The 20,990-nt window shown below is 45.1% G+C and overlaps 2 protein-coding genes and 4 non-coding genes across 6 annotated transcripts; 5 read left to right on the forward strand and 1 right to left on the reverse strand.

The window, feature by feature from the left end:
* The first annotated feature begins 5,514 nt into the window (after positions 1-5,514).
* Positions 5,515-7,486, forward strand: LOC109734960 (equilibrative nucleotide transporter 1). Its single transcript, XM_020294150.4, has 2 exons — positions 5,515-6,197; positions 6,589-7,486. Exons 1-2 carry the CDS (start codon positions 5,666-5,668, stop codon positions 7,311-7,313), a joined length of 1,257 nt encoding a protein of 418 aa, XP_020149739.1. The 5' UTR covers positions 5,515-5,665; the 3' UTR covers positions 7,314-7,486.
* Positions 7,487-8,586: 1,100 nt separating this feature from the next.
* On the forward strand, positions 8,587-8,746 carry LOC120967598 (U1 spliceosomal RNA). The gene has a single exon (XR_005761328.2). It is a non-coding gene; the product is annotated as a U1 spliceosomal RNA (small nuclear RNA).
* A 1,379-nt stretch (positions 8,747-10,125) lies between these two features.
* Positions 10,126-10,285, forward strand: LOC120967633 (U1 spliceosomal RNA). The gene has a single exon (XR_005761358.2). It is a non-coding gene; the product is annotated as a U1 spliceosomal RNA (small nuclear RNA).
* A 2,411-nt stretch (positions 10,286-12,696) lies between these two features.
* On the forward strand, positions 12,697-12,857 carry LOC120967688 (U1 spliceosomal RNA). Its single transcript, XR_005761414.1, has one exon. It is a non-coding gene; the product is annotated as a U1 spliceosomal RNA (small nuclear RNA).
* Positions 12,858-14,783: 1,926 nt separating this feature from the next.
* Positions 14,784-14,943, forward strand: LOC120967587 (U1 spliceosomal RNA). Its single transcript, XR_005761319.2, has one exon. It is a non-coding gene; the product is annotated as a U1 spliceosomal RNA (small nuclear RNA).
* A 171-nt stretch (positions 14,944-15,114) lies between these two features.
* LOC109734961 (cyclic nucleotide-gated ion channel 17) lies at positions 15,115-19,417 on the reverse strand. The gene is made up of 7 exons (XM_020294151.4): positions 19,040-19,417; positions 18,063-18,558; positions 17,607-17,819; positions 17,186-17,469; positions 16,769-16,880; positions 16,385-16,621; positions 15,115-16,253 (listed from the first exon to the last, which is right to left on the reverse strand). The coding sequence occupies exons 1-7, from the start codon at positions 19,096-19,098 to the stop codon at positions 15,567-15,569; spliced, it is 2,088 nt and encodes a 695-aa protein (XP_020149740.1). The 5' UTR covers positions 19,099-19,417; the 3' UTR covers positions 15,115-15,566.
* Positions 19,418-20,990: the final 1,573 nt, after the last annotated feature.

Raw genomic sequence — 20,990 nt, forward strand, 5'->3', positions numbered from 1 at the left:
AGGAAACATAACCATCTTTGATTCAACGAGCTAGTCAAGTAGAGGCATACTAGTGACATTCTGTTTGTCTATGTATTCACACATGTACTATGTTTCTAGTTAATACAATTCTAGCATGAATAATAAACATTTATCATGATATAAGGAAATATAAATAACAACTTTATTATTGCCTCTAGGGCATATTTCCTTCACCCGCAAGCATCCGCAACTACGAGAAAGTATTAAGAATAAATTCTAACCATGGCATTAAACTCTAGGATCCAATCGGTCCCTTACGGAATAGTGCATAAACTGGGGTTTAAGTTTCTGTCACTCTCGCAACCCACAATCTATTTACTACTCCACAATGGATTCCCTTAGGCCCAAATATGGTGAAGTGTCATTTAGTCGATGTTCACATGACACCACTAAGGAAATCACAACATACATACTATCAAAATATCGAACACATATCAAGTTCACATGATTACTTGCAACATGATTTCTCCCGTGACCTCAAGAACAAAAGTAACTACTCACAAATAATCAACATGATCATGATAAGAGGGGTATTAATATGCATAATGGATCTGAACATATAATCTTCCACCAAATAAACCATATAGTAATCAACTACAAGATGTAATCAACACTACTAGTCACCCCCTAGCACCAATCTATGGTTTCGGTAACAAGATTGAATACAAGAGATGAACTAGGGTTTGAGATGAGATGGTGCTAGTGAAGATGTTGATGGAGATTGCCCTCCCCAAGATGGGAGAGTTGTTGGTGATGATGATGACGATTATTTCCCCCTCCGGGAGGGAAGTTCCCCCGGCAGAATCGCTCCACCGGAGGGCAAAAGTGCTCCTGCCCAAGTTCCGCCTCGAGACGGCGGCGCTCCATCCCGAAAGTCTTCCCCTTATTTTTTCTAGGTCAAAATGACTTATATACCAGAAGATGGGCACCGGAGGTGGGCCGAGGCGGCCACAACCCACCAGGGCGCGCCAGGGGGGCCTGGCGCGCCCAGGTGGGTTGTGCCCACCTGGTGGCCCCCCCTGGTGTTTATTGGCTCCAGTATTTCTTAAATATTCCATAAAAAGTCCTCGTGGAGTTTCAGCTCATTTGGAGTTGTGCAGAATAGGTTGCCTGACGTAGCTTTTTCAGGTCCAAATTTCCAGCTGCTAGAATTCTCCCTCTTGATGTGTACCTTGCAAATTATGAGAGAAAAGGCATTAGAATTACTCCAAAAAGCATTATTAAGGATAAAAGCATTGTAAATAACAGTAAGAAAACATGATGCAAAATGGACGTATCAGTGATATGTGTGAATCTTGGAGCGTCTTTTGTGTATATTTTTCATTTTTCTTCTATGCACCATGCTGGTATGAGATAGTCCATGGTTGATTTATAGAATGCTCATTGCACTTCACTTATATCTTTTGGCTTTATAGAATGCTTCATGTGCTTCACTTATATCATTTGAAGTTTGGATTGCCTGTTTCTCTTCACATAGAAAACCGTTATTTGAAGAATGCTCTTTTGCTTCACTTATATTTGTTAGAGCATGGTCTTTTGTTGAAAGAATTAAACTCTCATGCTTCACTTATATCTATTTAGAGATTCAAAAGGAATTGGTCAACTGCATGGTTAGTCATAAAATCCTAGATAAAACTGGTGGATCACTGAATATGATATGTTTGATTCCTTGCAATAGTTTTGCGACATAGAGATGATAATATGTGGGAGATACTAGTAAATGGTTGTGTTTAGTAGGAATATTGGTGTTAAGGTTTGTGATTCCCGAAGCATGCACGTATAATCTGTCGTTATGCTATGAAGTTGGAGCATGATTTATTATTGATTGTCTTCCTTATGAGTGGCGGTCAGGGACGAGTGATGGTCTTTTCCTACCAATCTACCCCCCTAGGGGCATGCGTAGTAGTACTTTGCTTCGAGGGCTAATAAATTTTTGCAATAAGTATATGAGTTCTTTATGACTAATGAGAGTCCATGGATTATACGCACTCTTACCTTTTCCGCAATTTGCTAGCCTCTATAGTACCGTGCATTGCCCTTTCTCACATCGAGAGTCGGTGCAAACTTCGTCGGTGCATTCCAAACTCCGTGATATGATACGCTCTATCACACATGAGCCTTATTATATCTTCCTCAAAACAGCCACCATACCTACCTATTATGGCTTTTCCATGGCCATTCCGAGATATATTGCCATGCAACTTCCACCGCTTCCGTTTTGATGACTTGAGCATTCATTGTCATATTGCTTTGCATGATCATATAGCTGACATAGTAGTTGTGGTTCAGCCACCGTTCATCATTTTTTATACATGTTACGCTAGATCATTGCACCTCCTGGTACATTGCCAGAGGCATTCATATAGAGTCATACTTAGTCATAGGTATCGAGTTGTAGTTTTTATTTCTTTTGAGTTATAAGTAAATAGAAGTGTGATGATCATCATTATTCATTTTTAGAGCAGTGCCCCAGTGAGGAAAGGATGACGAAGACTATGATTCCCCCATAAGTCGGGACGAGACTCCGGACAATGAGAGAAAAAGAAAAGGAAATAAAGAAATAAAAAGAAAAAGAAAAAATAAATAAACAAAGAGAGAAGGGGCATTGTTAGTATCCTTTACCATACTTGTGCTTCAAAGTATCACCATGTTTTTCATATGGAGAGTCTCCTATTTAGTCACTTTCATATACTAGTGGGAATTTTTCATTATAGGATTAGATGCACACCCACTTAGTTGTCATTTTGAGCTTTCATACACTTATAGCTTTTAGTGCATTCGTTGCATGGCAATCCCTACTCCTCACATTGATATCGATTGATGGGCATCTCCATAGCCCGTTGGTTAGCCGCGTTGATGTGAGGCTTTCTTACTTTTTTGTCTTCTATATATTTACCCCTTTCATCATACTCTATTCCACCCGTAGTGCTATATCCAAGGCTTGCACTCATGTATTGCGTGAGGGTTGAAAAAGCTGAAGCGCGTTAAAAAGTATGAACCAATTGCTCGGCTTGTCATCAAGGTTGTGCATGATAAATACTTTGTGTTAAGAAGACAGAGCATGACAAGACTATATGATTTTGTAGGGATAGCTTTATTTAGTGTTGATATTTTGAAAGACATGATTGTTTGTTGGGATGCCTGAGTATTGATGTCTTTATGTCAAATTATAGACTATTGCTTTGAATCACTTATGTCTTAATATTCATGTCATGATTAGATATATGATCAAGTTTATGTTAGGCAGCATTCCACATCAAAAATTATCTTTTTTATCATTTACCTACTCGAGGATGAGCAGGAATTAAGCTTGGGGATGCTGATACGTCTCCGTTGTATCTATAATTTTTGATTGTTTCATGCCAATATTATACAACTTTTATATACTTTTGGCAATTTTTTATGTGATTTATTGGACTAACCTATTGATCCAGTGCCCAGTGCCAGTTCCTGTTTTTTTGCATGTTTTTTGTATCGCAGAAAATCCATATCAAACGAAGTCCAAAAGCAATAAAATTTTACGGAGAATTATTTTGGAATATATGTGATTTTTGGGAGTTGGAATCAACCGCAAACGGAGGCCCACACATCCCACAAGACACCAGCGCGCGCCAGAGGCCCCTGACGCGTGGTGGTGGGTTGTGCCCTCCTCGAACGTCGGTTGGAGCTCTACTTCGGGCGCAAAGAAGCTTATATCCGGAAAAAAACCGTGTTAAAATCTCAGCGCAATCGGAGTTACGGATCTCCAGGAATATAAGAAATGGTTTTCGGCCAGATCTGAAGGACGCAAAACAGAAGAGAACAGAGAGGGAGATCCAATCTCGGAGGGGCTCCCGCCCCTCCGCCGCCATGGAGACCAAGGACCAGAGGAGGAACTCTCCTCCCATCTAGGGGGAGTCCAAGGAAGAAGAAGAAGGGGGGGCTCTCTCTCCCTCGCTTCTGGTGGCGCCGGAGTGCCACCGGGGCAACGATCGGGACAGCGATCTACATCAACAATCTTGCTACCATCAACACCAACTCTCTCCCCCTCTATGCAGCGGTGTAACACCTCTTCTCCCTGCTGTAATCTCTACTTAAACATGGTGCTCAACTCCATATATTATTTCCCAATGATCTATGGTTATCCTATGATGTTTGAGTAGATCCGTTTTGTCCTGTGGGTTAATCGTGATCTTGGTTGGTATGATTGAATATTTTATTTATGGTGTTGTCCTACGGTGCCCTCCGTTCTCGCGCAAACGTGAGGGGCCCCCGATGTAGGGTGTTGCAATATGTTCATGGTTCGCTTATGGTGGGTTGCGAGAGTGACAGAAGATTAAACCCGAGTAAGTGGGGTATGACGTATGGGAGTAAAGAGGACTTGATACTTAATGCTATGGTTGGGTTTCATGACCTTAATGATCTTTAGTAGTTGTGGATGCTTGCTAGAGATCCAATCATAAGTGCATATGATCCAAGTAGAGAAAGCATGTTAGCTCATGCCTCTTCCTCATATAAAATTGCAAGAATGATTACCGGTATTTGTTATCGATTGCCTAGGGACAAATAACTTTCTTGTTGACACAAACCCTTTTTCTAAACACCTAACTTTTATTATCTTGCAAAGTACTTCTAGTTTTATTCTTGCAAAGTAGTTCTAGCATCACTCCTACAAACTAGTTTCATACTTGCTTTCGGTAAAGCAGACGTCAAGTGTGCGTAGAGTTGTATCGGTGGTCGATAGAACTTTAGGAAATATTTGTTCTACCTTTAGCTCCTCGTTGGGTTCGACACTCTTATTTATCGAAAAAGGCTACAAACAATCCCCTATACTTGTGGGTTATCACGGCTCCCTGAAGATGGAATAAAGGTCTCCCCGCCTAGACCCTGTTCCGGCGGTGCATCTAGCACCGTTGATGGGCGTGTGGAGGTGTGTCTCCGACGGATCTATCTTTGATGGATTTGCTCGGATCTCGTCGTTGTTCGTCTATGTTCGTGTGTATTCGAGTTGGATCCTTCTGATCTACGTTATTCTTCATCTGCGATAGTTGCTGTTCTGGTGCGCTGGTCCTACGAGGCCTTAGCATGACGACTTCCCGACTGTCTACTACAACAACTTGTGCCCGACTCCGGCGATGGAGGGACGATGACGGCGGCGCGCCTTCGGCTCGCTTCAGTGCTTGTAGTCGTCGCTAGGTGGTCCACGGATCTAGATGTAATTTTTATTATTCCTGGTATTCGTTGTACTGCCATGACTGAAAATGAATAGATCGGAAATATTCTCTTAAAAAAAATTATTTTACCGAAAGAGAGATACGCTGTTCCGCAGGGAGACTCTCAAGCTGTTATTTGAAAGGTAGGCGCATATTTTAGTCTTCATAGCCGATAGCGTGATACCACACGGGCGAATAAAGCGAAGACAAAATCAAGCAAAGAATCACCAGTCGGCCCACGGCTGTCAGCGACACAATAAAGAATGCAACATGTGCATCATTCATTAAAAGTCGCATAGCGTAGCGTAGGAGCACGAACCTCCTCAACTCGCCCCACACGAAAGCCCACAAAGCCGAAACTCTCTCTCGAGCAGCCCAAAAAAACAAGTCACACGTCCAGATCCCCCAAGTCCACCCATCCGAGATCCCAAATCCATCCGCCCGACCAAGCCATGGCCGGCGGCGACGAGGAGGCCACGACGGCGCTGCTGCCGCCGCCGGCGGGGTCGGCGGAGGCGGAGCGCCCTCCCCCACCGCCGGCCGACCGGCTCGGGGTCGGCTACCTCATCTTCTTCACGCTCGGCGCCGGGTTCCTGCTCCCCTGGAACGCCTACATCACCGCCGTCGACTACTTCTCCTACCTCTACCCGGGCGCGCCCGTCGACCGCGTCTTCTCCGTCTCCTACATGCTCTCCTGCCTCCTCCCGCTGCTCCTCATCGTGCTCGTCTTCCCCAAGTCCAGCGCGCCGGCCCGCATCAACACCGGGCTCACCCTCTTCACGCTCGCGCTCCTCGTCGTGCCCGTCATGGACGCCGTCTACGTCAGGGGCACGCCGCGCCTCTACGGCGCCTTCGACGTCACCGTCGCCGCCACCGTCATGTGCGGCGTCGCCGACGCGCTCGTGCAGGGCGGGGTCATCGGCTTCGCCGGGGAGCTCCCCGAGCGCTACATGCAGGCTGTCGTCGCCGGAACCGCCGCTTCAGGTAGTACCTCTGTTTCTCTTGGCACGTTTGTTCTGCCCAGTCGTGTTCTGTTCTTCTCTGAATTATTGCCCCTAGAAACTGGTCTGGGCGTTCGTTCAGAAATCAGCCACCAGATTGACAAATCGAGCTGACAAGAGTAAAAAGTTTGAGAGTAGGAACTGAGAATGCAACAGGTACTATAAAACCTGTTAGAACCACCAATAAGCGATTTCAAATTTCAATGGAGCATAGGTTGTGCTGTGCTGACTTTGGAACTCGGTAGCACCTGACGAATCTACTTATTTGATAGTACATTCTTTCTGAAAATGTAGGACGCATATAGGATTTATGCGAGTGATGGGTTGATGCTAATGCTAAATGCATCGTCTTCTTCATGATTTGTGTTCCACAGGTGTACTTGTCTCAGCACTTCGAGTGATCACAAAAGCGAGCTTCCCTCAGGACCCCAATGGGCTAAGGCAAAGCGCAATCCTGTACTTCATGGTTGGCATGGTGGTCATGATCATCTGCATAGTGTGCTACAACGTGGCGCGCAGGCTTCCCGTCGTGGTGTACTACAAGAACATCAAGCAGAGGGCTCAGAAGGCGGAGGTGGGCGGCGGCATGACGGGGCCTGCGTGGAGGTCGACCCTGTGGAGCATCGTCGGGAGAGTGAAGTGGTACGGGATCGGAGTCGTTCTCATCTACGCGGTCACCCTCTCCATATTCCCGGGGTTCATCACGGAGGACGTGCACTCAGAGGCGCTCAAGGACTGGTACCCCATCATGCTCATCAGCGCCTACAACGTGTTTGATCTCATCGGCAAGTGCCTGCCAGCCATCTACCTCCTGCAGAACTCCAATGTAGCCGTTGCCGGTTCGTTCGCGAGGCTCCTGTTCTATCCTCTCTTCTATGGCTGCCTGCACGGACCCAGCTACTTCCGCACCGAGCTCCCGGTCACCGTGCTGACCTGCCTTCTCGGGCTCACCAACGGGTACCTGACCTCTGTGCTCATGATCCTCGCGCCCAAGGCCGTGCCCATACACCACTCCGAGACCGCAGGGATCGTCATAGTGCTGTTCCTTGTGGTTGGGCTGGTCCTCGGTTCGTTTGTCGCTTGGTTTTGGGTCATCTGAATGCATGGGGGCACCTGCCATCCGCCGATGTATTTCGTATCTGTGTACCATAGCACGATCTTCTTGCTGATGCTTCATTTTGCCCGCCAAAGGGTATGTAATTTCTCAACTGTGCAAATGTATGTAAATTTCCATTTCATGAAAGGATGACCACTGTTCATATCAATTCCTCAGCCCTCGGTCTCAGTTCCTATGAACTTCCCTTCTTTTTTTCATTTATTGGCACGCCCTGAATCCCATCTCCTACCCTGCCCTCTTCTTCCTCTTCCATGTCCCCTTGCTCCTGTTCCTCCTCTGCCCAGCATTGGTTCAGGTGCAAAAGTTCAGAGGGGATGCATTGATGGATTTATACAGAGTAAGTAGCTATGCCACAGGTTACAGTGCCGTTGCTTCACTTAATATTGCTACTTATGACCGTGGGAACCATATGATTTTTCTAAAGTTCTGTAGTTCTATTCCATAATTTTCCTTAAATACTCTCTCTGTACATATATTTGGTCACTCATAGCTTACGCTTTCTTTTAGCAGTTAGACATGAAGTTGAAGAAGTTTTTGCATATAATCAAGTACTCTCCAGTTTACTCAGTTATACTCCCTCCGTCCCATAATATAAGAACATTTTTGATACTACACTAGTGTCAAAAACGTTCTTATATTATGGGACAGAGGGAGTATATGATAGCAACAGGTAAACCAATTTCGTGGTATTATGGTTGCATTTCTTAACTTATTTCTCTTACAAGGCGCATGGCCTTTTCGCATATTTTGTTGAAGCCTGAAAGATCATCAAGTAGAGCATATCTTTTCGGCGGAAACCACAGGCCTCGTGCCTAGATGATAATTGAAAGAACTGATAAATTTCAATCTTTTGCCGTATAACAGTTGGCTTTCTGATGCAAATTGCAATGTTCTTTGAAGCTCCTATTCTTGTCAGGATTTATTTGAAGCTCTGGCAGTCGAGCATCAAAGTATGTCCAACCCCTCCGCTGGTACACGTTGCCACACCTTTTTGTTTTTTAGTGGAACGTTGCCGACCACCTATGCAAAAGCGAGCGTACACACACGAGTACACTCTTTCTTCTGTCGATAACCGTTTTCTCAAAGAACTGGGCCTGAGCACCAAAACTCCACCAGAATCAGGCCCACGGCCTCGCACCCCACCGTTGCAACAACACCACGGTGCTCTAGTTTCGTTTAGTACCACCTCGCCTGCGGGAGGAGGCTTCGGAGGAAGAGCCGGCTATATAATGAGCCCTCGGTGCACCCTTACAACATACTTACCTGGACGGGGTCGACGGCTGATCAAGAAGAGTCGTGGCCTAGGCTAGTGGTCCACATTGCACTTGGTGGATGCGCTGGCCTACCATCTCCCCAAGTGGGAGAGTGGACGTCGTAATTTGTGATAGAGGGGGTACGCGTTCGCGCGGCCCCTGCCAATTCTTTAAATCAAATTTTGGTCCTGGAGGGATTTTCTGCCAAGTTAATTATGTTCAGTTTCAGTTGCATCAACTTGGCCTTTTAGAATCAGCATGTTTCAGATTACCTTTCAATTCCCCTGGATTAACCTTTCAGTTGCATCAACTCGAACGATGTCAAGACGACAACGAGAGACTTTGACCAGTCAATCAAGCGTAGAACCCATCTCATGCGTGATGTTCATAGTATAATAGAGTTGGTTGTGGTTGCTAATTAGTGGAGTATAGGATTGCTTGCAAATGTGGTCTGGAGTAGCGTGCTGGGGTCTGCTGTGCTCGCTGTTGAAGCAGCAAGGGGACAGGTGAGACAAGTGCGGAGCTCCACTGCTTTTCTTTTGCATTTTTTGAGAGACGCGCACAGGCGCACGATGGGAAGATGTAGCCCACTCGGACCCGAAAGTCCACCAGAAACAGACCCACGAACTTGTGTTTTTAGAAGTCTCCACCTGCAATTTAATTAGAACTCCCGTCCTCCTCCCATATATATATATCCCTAGACTAAAAAAATTATATATTCCTTAATTAATTCTAAAAAAGTATATAATCCTTAATTAAAGCTACTCGGTTGCTCTGAAAAAAGTACTCACTCGTTTCGAAAATATTAGGCGCGGTTGACTTTTTTTTTTGCTCTTTGACATAATTTTTTTGCAGGGACTGTTTGACATAATTTTAACTATGATTTTCACTTGTAGCATGTCTACATAATTAGTATAAAGATATATAAAATAAAACCATTTTGCACGACAAATATGTGATACTGTTTATACATGCTAGATCCATATAATTTTGTATATATTAGTGATCAAAGTTATGCATTAAAGATCATGGAAAGTCAAGCGTTTTATATTTTGGGAAGGAAGGAGTATTCGCTAGTATGCATCCACAGTAACTTTTTAACTGCATGTGTACCCGTGAAAAAAAATCTTTCAGCTGCATGTGATCATCATTGGCTCCAACTCGTTAATTATGGGATCATCATCTCGTACTCTCCTCTTTATATTTTTTTTTTGCCGGAACTCTTTATATTTATTATTTGCAACATCCTCCACCTGAGCCCACGAGAGCTGACCACCGTGGATGCATCTACCCAGCCCAGGCAATCCATTTGAAATCAACCTTCTATGCACAAAACGTACAAACTCTTCTCCCAAAGATCGTTTTCTAATGAACTGGGCCTGAGCACCAAAGGTTCACCAGAATCAGGCCCATAAACTTGCACCGGCTGCACCTAAAAAAAAAACTCTGTACTCTTGTTTGTTTAGTACCACCTCACCAACGGGAGGAGACAGGGGTGGGGGAGGATGCCATATAATGATCCCTCGGTGCACCCTTGCAACATACTTACCTGGACGGGGTCGACGGCTGATCAAGAAGAGTCGTGGCCTAGGCTAGTGGTCCACATTGCACTTGGTGGGTGTGCTGGCTTACCATCTCCCCAAATGGGAGAGTGGACGTCATAATTTGTGGTAGAGGGGGTACGCGTCCGCGCGGCCCCTGCCAATTCTTTAAATTAAATTTTGGTCTTTTATAGTTGTGAGTTGGCCCTTGCCAATTCTCAAAATTAAACATTGGACCTTTATTATTGAATGGTACTACCATTGCAGCTGCTGAAGACATAAGTTGTACTAGCTGATGTCTGATTTGGCGTAATATAACAGTCTAGGTACCTAATATTACACCCAGTTTCATTCTTGCAACTCATTTTCCTGCAGGCTGTTTGGCCATCAATAGGTAGCAAGTAGTACCATAATGCACCTAGAACATGAATGAAGAAGAACAGGGGATTCTAAAAAAATTGCTTTGAGCAACACATTTGACTTGAAATTTGGTGAATTTCGACATATGAAATGTTGAAAGGTTGCATATAAAAGCATCCAGATACCGTACATGACTAGCTAACAAGTAAAGTAGCAGGTTGTATAGAGCCCCTTCACAGACAGTCTTTGCAACAACTCCAGTAGCTTTGACAATTTCATAAATTAGAGGGAATATGAGATATGAGTTGGTCACGAGATCTTATGGGTTTCACCTCTAGCCTACCCCAATTTGTTTGGGACTAAAGGCTTTGTTGTTGTTGTTGTTGTTGTTACAGGGAATATGAGATATAGTCTTGGAAGATACCGAGCAAGAACTATAACCGCTAGAATGTTATTGTTGTGCTCAGCAGTGGAGTACTTGATGTCTTGATAGCTGGTATCACATACCAGACTATGTATGATCTGCACATCTGCACATTATGTAAACATACATAAGCAGAATAAATACATGAGAAATTGAGATGAAGTGCTTCCAGGCAGCACGGAACACCACGTTTGCACTAGATATATAGCTATGTGCCCATGGAGAGGCGACAGTGGCAGATCAAAACCTATGGGATTATAATTAATTACTGCCCGTCTAGCACGGCAGGAAATTGTGGTAATTTATATTGTGGCCCGCACGTGCCCACATATGATTTCTGTGGGACAAATGTGTTTAGCAGGATGTCCACATATTATCGTTATACTTGGTCCTGTAAGATTTAAACACTTAGCATCACACGGCGATGAACGTAGGTTTCAGAATTCAGAGTACCCGTTTCTGTCTTCAGAGTTCACCAACTGTATACGTGCATGACTCTGTCAGTTGCTAACATCCATGATCCCAGAGTGTACGAATTATTTAAAAGCATCAGGTGCTAGTTTATTCAATGTGTGGTCACCTACTACAATCTCTAGGACAATAGATAACCTGCAAAATTCAGAAAAAGGAAAATTGGAGCTTCTCAGAATAAAACTCCTCCCAGCGTGAGGTCCTACTTGTAACTGAAGCTTCAGGTTCAGGGTATCATCAATTAGACTAGCATAGCAAAATTGAAAGAGAACCCCAACGTATATACCCAAAGGAACTCTTACGTCTTACCTGGTCAGTCCAACAGCTGAGTAGTGCAACCTTCCGTCCAGCTGACCAAGCTTTCTGTTCCAAAGTGAGCTATACTAGCTTAGGCACATACTCACTCCGTCCGCGAATAAGTGTACTTCTAGCTTTTGTCTTAAGTCAAAGTTTTGAAATTTTGACCAACTATATACAAAAGAGTAATAACATATATGACATCAAATTGATATATTATGGAAGTACATTTCAAAATAGATCTAGTGATATTAATTTAGTGTCATAAATGCTAGTACTTTTTCCTATAAAGTTGGTCAAAGTTTTAAAACTTTGACCTAGGACAAAAGCTAGAAGTGCACTTATTCACGGACGGAGGGAGTATATATATACGGTACGTATTATGCAAGTCTGAAGCACCCACCCATTGCTTTGACAAACACATTAGCGCAATTCATCTTGCAGCGGTGTTCCTAAAAGTTAGTACAAACATTTGACAATGGATGAACTCAATACACAACAAGATTACATTCTCTCGTACTACATAAACATAATCTGAAAAACATCAAAATTAACCAGAGAGGAGATAACTGAATATATCTTCTAAGACTGCGCACATCTCCCTCTGTCAGTTGGCCATGGCCGGGGGCGGGGACTCTCCGTTTTCCTTTTTTTTTGGAAGGGAGGGGGCCTCTCCGGGTGCTCCTCTCGGCCATGGCAGGACAGTCCACATCGTTTCAGCACTTTTTACCCGTGGGCGTTCACGAAGATGTTTTTTTTTAGAAACACGAAGATGATTTATGTGGGCTTGGATTTGGACGCCGCTGACAGCCCACGTCTACCTGCAGAGAGATTTTTCTAGTGCCAGAGAGATCGTTTTTCTAGTGAACTAGGCCTGAGCACCGAATCAGGCCCATGACCTTGCACCAGCTGCACCACCATGGCGCTCTAAGTTAGTTAGTTTAGTACCACCTCGCCAGTGAGAGGAGGCAGGGGAGGGAGAGGCTGCTATATAATGACCCCTGGGTGCACCTTGCAACATACTTACCTGGACGGGGTCGACGGCTGATTAAGAAGAGTCGTGGCCTAGGCTAGTGGTCCACATTGCACTTGGTGGATGCGCTGGCTTATCATCTCCCCAAGTGGGAGAGTGGACGTCGTAATTTGTGGTAGAGGGGCTACGCGTTCGCGCGGCCCCTGCCAATTCTCTGAATTAAATTTTGGTTCTTCCTACTTTAGTGGTTCTTTGCGCTGAATTCACGTTCAGTTTCAGTTACTTTATCCTGGCCTCGCAGAGTCAGCTCATATGGTGTTTCAAATTGCTGACAGGTCACTCAATCCAGAGTGACAGCTTAGAAATAGACTCTGTGATGAGACGCATATGCAGCATTACCTGAAGTTGATGTTCAAGTGACCTTTACAGTCTATACTTTCAACAACATAGCAAACCTTGTACTACTTTACAGGCTCCAAAATGGTACAGACTATGGCATCAATGTCAGGATTTCTTTGAAGCTCTGACAGTCAGTGTAGGCGTGTAGCGGCACCCTGTGCTAAGGCACCAAGAATTTTACAAACACAGATACTCTACATCTGAATGTACAACGTAACGATGACTATATTATCTATGTGTACTTTAAACTGTTATAAGCATCTCTTGGTAAGGCATCCCACCATGCATTTGGGATTCAGTGTTAATTATAATTCTCGCATCAACGACCGGTTCCGCGAATCCGGGTTCCAACAGGTTACAGTCTCCTCAATGCACCGTAAAAAAAAGTCGCCTCAATGCAGACTAAATTGGTAGCAGGGCTAGAGAATCAGTGGCCGTTCTGGATAGAACATTATACCTTACTCGTAGGGTTCGACCGAGAAATCCGGCTCGTCCGGCTTCTTTAGTGTCGGCAAACTCTTTTATGGCCTGAAGCCCTTTCCTGTTCCTAGCCATGACTTTACCGGCCACCATTCTTATTTCTTAGAGAGATATTCCTCTTGGGTGGAGGGACATCTTCACCATCCGAGTCTTCTGATCTCATGGACGGGCTGCAGGGTTCAGGGTACCATCAATTAGACTAGCATAGCAAAATTAACAGAGAACCCCAATGTATATAAGGAACTCTTATCTGGTCAGTCCAACAGCTGACTAGTGTAACCTTCCTTCCAGCTGACCAAGCTGTCATTTCCAAATTCCAAAGTGAGCTATACTAGCTTAGGCACACACACATATACGCTACCTATTATGCAAGTCTGCTTTGACAAACACATTGGCACAACTCATCTTGCAGCAGTGTTCCTACAAGTCAGCACAAAGATTTGACCATGGGTGAACTTCAATAGAAAAACGCACTAGTTTATGCAAAACAAGATTACACTCTCTCGTACATAACTACTACTACTACATAATCTGAAAAGCATCAAAATTAACCAGAGAGGAGAGAACTGAATATATCTTCTAAGACTGCGCACATCTCGTTCTGTCGGTTTGGATCATAATCAGCACATGCCCTTACCTTGTTCTTCCTTTCTTGGGTCCTCGAGGCTCTTGCAGACCTCGTCGATATCGCCGATCCCTTGGTGCAATTGCTCCTTGTACCGTCGATGGGCATCACAAGCACCTGCTGGTCTTGTCTTCCGGCCCCAACACCCTCCGGTGGTGCTCCCCGTGCGGCCATGCCGGCCTCTCACTCCCTTTGTTTTCACCGCTGTTTTTTTTTTTTTTTTGAGAAGGATTTCCACTGCTGCTTTTTTTTAGATGAATTTCCACCGCTGCTATGAATGCAGAAGTTGCAGCCCGATCCATCTAAGCCGCAGTGGATCAGGAGAAGCCGTGATGCGGGGGTAGTGTGGTGGCCACGAGCGGGCTTGTGGGCGTCCACGAAGATGATTTATGTGGGCTTGTGGGCGCCGCGGAGACAGCCCATCTGATGAAATAGACATACAGCCAGAGAGATGATCGCTTTTCTAATGAACGAGCACCGAGAGCCCCATCAGAATCAGGCCCACGACCTTGCACCAGCTGCACCACCACGGCGCTCTAAGTTAGTTTGTTTAGTACCACCTCGCCCGCGGGAGGAGGCTTGGGAGGAAGAACTAGCTATATAACGAGCCCTCGGTGCACCCTTGCAACATACTTACCTGGACGGGGTCGACGGCTGATCAAGAAGAGTCGTGGCCTAGGCTAGTGGTCCACATTGCACTTGGTGGATGCGCTGGCCTACCATCTCCCCAAGTGGGAGAGTGGACGTCGTAATTTGTGGTAGAGGGGGTACGCGTTCGCGCGGCCCCTGCCAATTCTCTAAATTAAATTTTGGTCCTTCAATGCTCAACAATCCGTAGCCTTCTGCCTGCTAAATTCATGTTTCAGCCACATCAACCTGGCCTTGCAGAATCAGTATGTGCTGGCCGTCAAAAATTAATTTGCTGACAGTCTCTCCATCTAGTGTGTGACAGTTTACTCCAGCCCAAACAAATGGAAATAGACTGTGATGGGGAATATGCAGCATTTACATGATTTTCAAGTGGCATTTACAGTCTACTTTCGTAACAAAATAGCAAACCTCGTACTAAAAAGACTCTCCATACTATGGCTTCAATGTCAGGATTTCTTTGAAGCTCAGACAGTCAGTGTAGCGGCGCCCTGTGCCGAGGCACCAAGAATTTTACAAACACAGATACACATCTGAATGTACAACGTAACGATGACTAGAATATCTATGTGTAGTATAATCTGTTTAGCATCTCTTCGTAAGGTCTCCCACCATGCATTTGGGATTCAGTGTTAATTAGAATTCTCGCATCAACGACCGGTTCTGCGGATCCAAATTCCAACCGGATTACAGTCTCCTCAATGCAGCAAAGACTGACTAACTTGGTAGCAGGGCTAGAGGATCCGTGACCGTTCTGGGTTACCTTACTCGTAGGGTTCGACCGAGAAATCTGGCTCGTCCGGCTTCTTTAGTGTCGGCAACTCTTTTATGGCCTGAAGCCCTTTCCTGTTCCCAGCCATGACTTTCCCGGCCATCATTCTTAGAGAGATATTCTTCTTGGGTGGAGGGTCATCTTCACCATCCGAGTCTTCTGATCTCACGGAATTGAATGACTCCCTCATACTCAGGTCCTTCGCCATCTTCCTCCTCCTGTACCGCCGCCACGCAGCTTGGATGAAGCACGCGCCCCATGTTCTCCAATGGTGTGAGTAGTATCGGAAAGTGTGCTGCAACTTCTTGCTGTGCAACCGCCTAAATTGGCTGGCCACAAACTTGAGATCCTCGGCCTGGAGTGAAAAGGCCTCCACTTCTATGAGTGCCTTCACTGTGCGAGTGGATGATGGCAAACTAGCGGTAGGCTTCGGGACAAGAGCCCATCCAAGAAGTTCCTCGCCGCAGAAATCACCAGCTTTCAGTGTAGTTGAATTGAAGAAGCCTGTGCGGCCACCATTTGTTGTGGAGCTCTCCAGTTTCCCACGGATGATGAAAAGCATCTCAGCCACGGGATCACCCTCACGGACAATGTATGTGCCCTTTGTACACAGTGATGATACAAGACGCACACATATGGCATCTAGAAGTTGGTCGTCCATCTGGGAGAAAAAGGGTACCTGAAACCTCGCAGTAGAAAGACAGATTAGCACATGATAATAATAACAAGAAGTCTAGTCCAAAGGGCAAACCCGGAAGTTTCAAACATGCAGTTTTATGTATTTCTAGAAAAGTTTGTAAAAGTATCTACCCGGCGAACAAGGTCCAAGCAAAGGTGGCGTTTAATGTCACGTCGTAGATCCGCTGGTAGAACCTGTAATATAGACTCTTCATTCACACCTCGAGTTGCAAGCCACTTGTACTGGATAAATCGTCTAACTCTTTCCCGCAATTCATCAGGAAGTTGACGATGTCTCATCCACTCCTCAGTATCTCTTTGCTTTAATCTCCACTCCTCAACCCTCACAGTGATAGATTGCAGGTAGGTCTGGAATAATAATAAAAATAATGTAAGATAACGTATTCTAAAAAACAGTTTACATTAATACATTATGACTAAAATGATGAATTTCATGCTCATGAATAACAAACTTTTGTAATGTACAGAGCATAATTAAGTATGTATAAAATGTACCTGCACATTTCCAATCAAATGCGCAAACAAGACAAGACCGAGTACTGCCAAGAATATACAGTACAGTGTCTCACCAATGTAGGTGCTCACAGAAAGAGTCTGGCCGTAGCAACTGTACAGAAAATGGACGAAATATATACCATGTTAGAGAACCACTTATCAATCCTGACAACCGATAATGACAAGATTAGAACTTCTAAGTTAATTTTGCAATGTACATTCAACTGGGACTGAAAGAGTAAGATCCGAACACATTTTGTTTAACACATAATGCTCTGAGGTTCTCATCAAAACTTTCAACTAACATAAGTATATAACGATATCAAAGAGCCGCCGGTTTGTAAAGAAAACTGCAACCTAAGTTTCCCACTTAGTAGTTAGTACCCTACAATATCAAGATGTCCACGACAGAAATACCTTAGATTCTGTAAACCCCACCAAAGGGAATAGAAGAACTTTCTCAAGAAACCCTGAGCAGGCGCTTGATTTGACAGAGCAGGCTGAAACATGCCATAGTCGAAGGTGATGCTGTCATTGCTAGCATTGCAGCGGCTGAAGAGATCAGTCGTACTAGCCCATGTCTGATTTGGTGTATCACAGTCTAGGTACCTAATATTACAATCACTTTCATTCCTGCAATTCATTTTCCAGCAGGCTGTTTGGCGATCAACAGATAGCAAGTACCATAGTGCACCCAGAACCTGAATGAAAAAGAACAGGGATTCTAAGAAATTTGCTACATAAGAAAGAATAAAGGGTGAAAACTTGAGCAATACATTCGACTTTAAATTGAACTTCAAGATACGAAATGATGAAAGTTTGCATACAGATACCGTACATGACTAGCTATCAAGTAAAGTAGCAGGTTGTATACAGCCCCTTCCCAGGCAGTCTTTGCGACAACTCCAGTAGCTTTGACAATTTCATAAGTTAAAGGGAATATGAGATATAGTCTTGGAAGATACTGAGCAAGAACTATAAGCACCAGAATGTTATTGTTATGCTCAGCACCAGAATACTTGATAGCTGGTATCACATACCAGACTATGATCTGCACATAAAGTAAAGATACATATTTTCAGAAAATGCCTGGACTGCAACTGCATTGAAGAAAATCATTTGAGTTCAATCTCATCTTACAATTTCATGCTAAATATAGCATATCTGCGTTAAATAAGATCAAATATTGCAAATACTTACAATCATGACAAACGTCCTAAAACCAGGGATCATTACTTCATTAGTACTGTTAATATTCCACTTATTGGTATAAAAAGGAAGACTAGCAAGTTACCTGCGGCAAAGGCAACGCAGCCACCACATCAATTGCAAAGTCAGATCTCAAATATTTCCATGCAATCTCTTTAGGGTCTGTGACAAGATCTCCTCTTCCAAAAACCCGCAAGGTTGAGCTAGTTTTAACAAATGCAGTTCTGAACTTCATTATGATGTGAACCACATACAAGAGATCAGCAATTGACCGGAAGAATGTAATGATGATGGTTAAATGTGTGTCTGTCCCAACACAGGAATAGGTGTCGCCATAGACGATTTTCGGCACGTAGAAGTACAGGGGGTCTATAAATAGTGCAAGGAAGGACGAAAAAAGGAAAATGCGGTTCCACATCAAGATGAAGTCACTTGACGGATCGAAAATCTTGTACTGCTGCGCATCCCCTCCCACGAAAATCTTGTTCTTCCCTGAGCTCGCGACGCCGAGTTTACTAGCAGCGAATGCCGCCTGTTTCTGTTGAATCGGTATCGCTGGCTTTGCCCTCTCGTCATAGAACCTGTGAATGGCAGCAGCATCACAAAAATTGGCATTTGAACCACTCAGAGCACGAGGTAAATGGAACAGAACACCTCACTTGGATGCAAATTCTTATCCCTTACTAAACTAACAACATGCATAATAACTTTTACGGTTCAGAAGAAATATTCCTCGTCCCATATCAAGCAAGCAGAGGACTGCTGTACCTCAAAACGAATTGAGTTCTCAATCGACAGTTTTACTTTATGTGATGCTGCCTTTTACTTTAACGCCGACCAGATCAACCAAAAAGGGGAAAAGCTCCATGCTACAGCCTACAGTATATAGCTTAACAACTCAAAATTTAAGACACTGCAACTGCCTGCTCTAACGACTAACGATAGGAATCAAACTGATCCTGCCGAGCCCCCGACCCCGAAGCTCGCGCCGCAGCAGAGTCCTAAAATGCTGGATCCCTGACCAAAAGCAGCAGATCGGGTAGCTAGGCCGCCGCGGCTCACCTGACGGTCCTCTGCCTGCCCAGCGCCATCTCGTCCTCCACCTTCCTCGGCGCAAACATGGCGCCGGCCAGCCCAGCCCGCTACGCCGACCAGGGACCCCGCGGGCGGCCCGCCATCCAATCGAAGCACCCAAAGCAAGGCAAGCAGCCCCCGCGGGCTCGATCAGCGGCCGAATCCGGCGGCGAGACGGCTGGTGTCCGGTCTCCTCCGCGTCCGCGGTGGGAGTGGGAGGGGATTAAGGCGGGGAGGCGGGATTTGGGAGCCGGCGAGGGCGAGGAGTTCGAGGGGTGGAGGGAGGGAGGCGACGAGGTGGAGGGAGGACCTGGGGAAGACGACGAAGCCGAAACTGCCTGACCGTCTTGGGGTCGCTTGGTTAGCGGCCGGTAATGCCACGGGGTTTGGGTTAAAGCTTGGGTTTAGTTAGTGGTGCGCTTGCTAGTACTTTTACCGCGGTTCAAATGGTAGGCCAAGTGGTGGTAAAGTGGCGCCGCAACAAAATTTGCAATATTACTCCATCTTTTTCGAGAAAATCTACTCGCTCTTATCCAAATTAATCATCGCAGCTCTAGGACAACTTTAGTACTCCTTCCGTTTTATAATGTAGTGCGTATATATTTTTTAAGAAGTCAAACTTTACAAACTTTGACCAAGTTTGCATATAAAACATATATATCTGGAATACCAAATACGTATTATTAGATGCAGTACATCATAAGATGTGTTTTCACATTATACATATTTCATATTGTAGATATAAATAGTTTTTATCTATAAGCTTGGTCAAAGTATGTAAAGTTTGACTTTTCAGAAAATATATATGCACTACATTATGGAACGGAGGGAGTACAAATAAATTAGGTTCAATCGATAATATGTCAGCCCCGAGCTTGAGACAAAGATGACATGGCCGGCTGTGGCAGCCCCTTATATGGAGACGAGGCAGAGGTTTGACAGGTGTGTGTGCGGGGGTGCTCGCCGAAGCCAGGGGGCTCTTAAGGGAAATGGGGGATGGTCGGTGCAACGATAGCACGACGGAGAGGGCGGGTTAGGCAGGGCAAGGCCATGAGACGACGCGGCAGAGCCGCTATCCATGGGTGGCAGCGGCAAGCGGATAGGCCGATGGTGCCTGAGCGCCGGGTTATGCCGCGCGAGTGAGAAAAGAAGACGACAAGGAAGAGGCAGCCGTTGGACTGAAATCCAACGGTTAGGGCAAATCGACCAAGAGAAAGAAAAAAAAAAGGGGCAAGCGTTTTTATAGTGCTCCCTTTGCTTCGGAATACTATAAGAAAGTTGCAATTCCTTATCTTTTAGCGAGAATAGAATATTGGCCGCATGCAACGATGTATGCAATTTATGCCTGTCCCTGCTTAAAAGCACCTTTCCATTTTTCATGACACAACACATGTGGCAGCACAATCTTTACCAGAGCTGGTACTGATTCTCAAATGGCAACAGTCGCACTACATTTTTGGAGCCAACCCAACATAACGGAAGTCGCTCACGCGCGAGTAGGAAGATGCGGCTCCCTCCTTGATTTCCATCGGTGACATTTTTATTCTGCGGCCTTGCAACTTGTACGAAGTGAGGATTTCCGAAAAATAATGATTTTTAAAGATGAACCGGCGAAGATTTATGTGCGTGCACGCGCGCAGCGTCACCCAGTCTTGTGTTGCCCTGCCCTCCCTGCCATGGCTCGCCTCGCCAGAGAAAGAGATACTACTAATACCATGCTAGTATTGGACACGACATGGCCCGCGTGTCGCATAGGCCAAACCGAGTCACATGCGCATGCGCGATGCGCAGCGCCAACCGGTCCACACGTTCGAATTCCGTCAAAGCGAAAATAAAGCTGACGGGGCTTTAGAAAGTTTGGAGTACAAGCACTCCATCCCCTACAATTTGAATGTGACCAATGATCGCAATGTGAGGTCGCTATTCATGAGGTTTGAAG

Source organism: Aegilops tauschii, chromosome 6 (assembly GCF_002575655.3).
Source record: "Aegilops tauschii subsp. strangulata cultivar AL8/78 chromosome 6, Aet v6.0, whole genome shotgun sequence".
Lineage (NCBI taxonomy): Eukaryota > Viridiplantae > Streptophyta > Magnoliopsida > Poales > Poaceae > Aegilops > Aegilops tauschii.

Excerpts from the sequence above, each read along its gene's own strand:
- LOC109734960 (XM_020294150.4), top strand. The coding sequence starts at position 5,666 with ATGGCCGGCGGCGACGAGGAGGCCACGACGGCGCTGCTGCCGCCGCCG. Across the intron at positions 6,198-6,588 it reads CGCCGGAACCGCCGCTTCAG|GTGTACTTGTCTCAGCACTT; the intron begins GTAGTACCTCTG and ends TGTGTTCCACAG.
- LOC109734961 (XM_020294151.4), bottom strand. The coding sequence starts at position 19,098 with ATGTTTGCGCCGAGGAAGGTGGAGGACGAGATGGCGCTGGGCAGGCAG. Across the intron at positions 17,820-18,062 it reads CTGCGTTGCCTTTGCCGCAG|ATCATAGTCTGGTATGTGAT; the intron begins GTAACTTGCTAG and ends CTTTATGTGCAG. Across the intron at positions 16,622-16,768 it reads ATTTGATTGGAAATGTGCAG|ACCTACCTGCAATCTATCAC; the intron begins GTACATTTTATA and ends TTATTATTCCAG.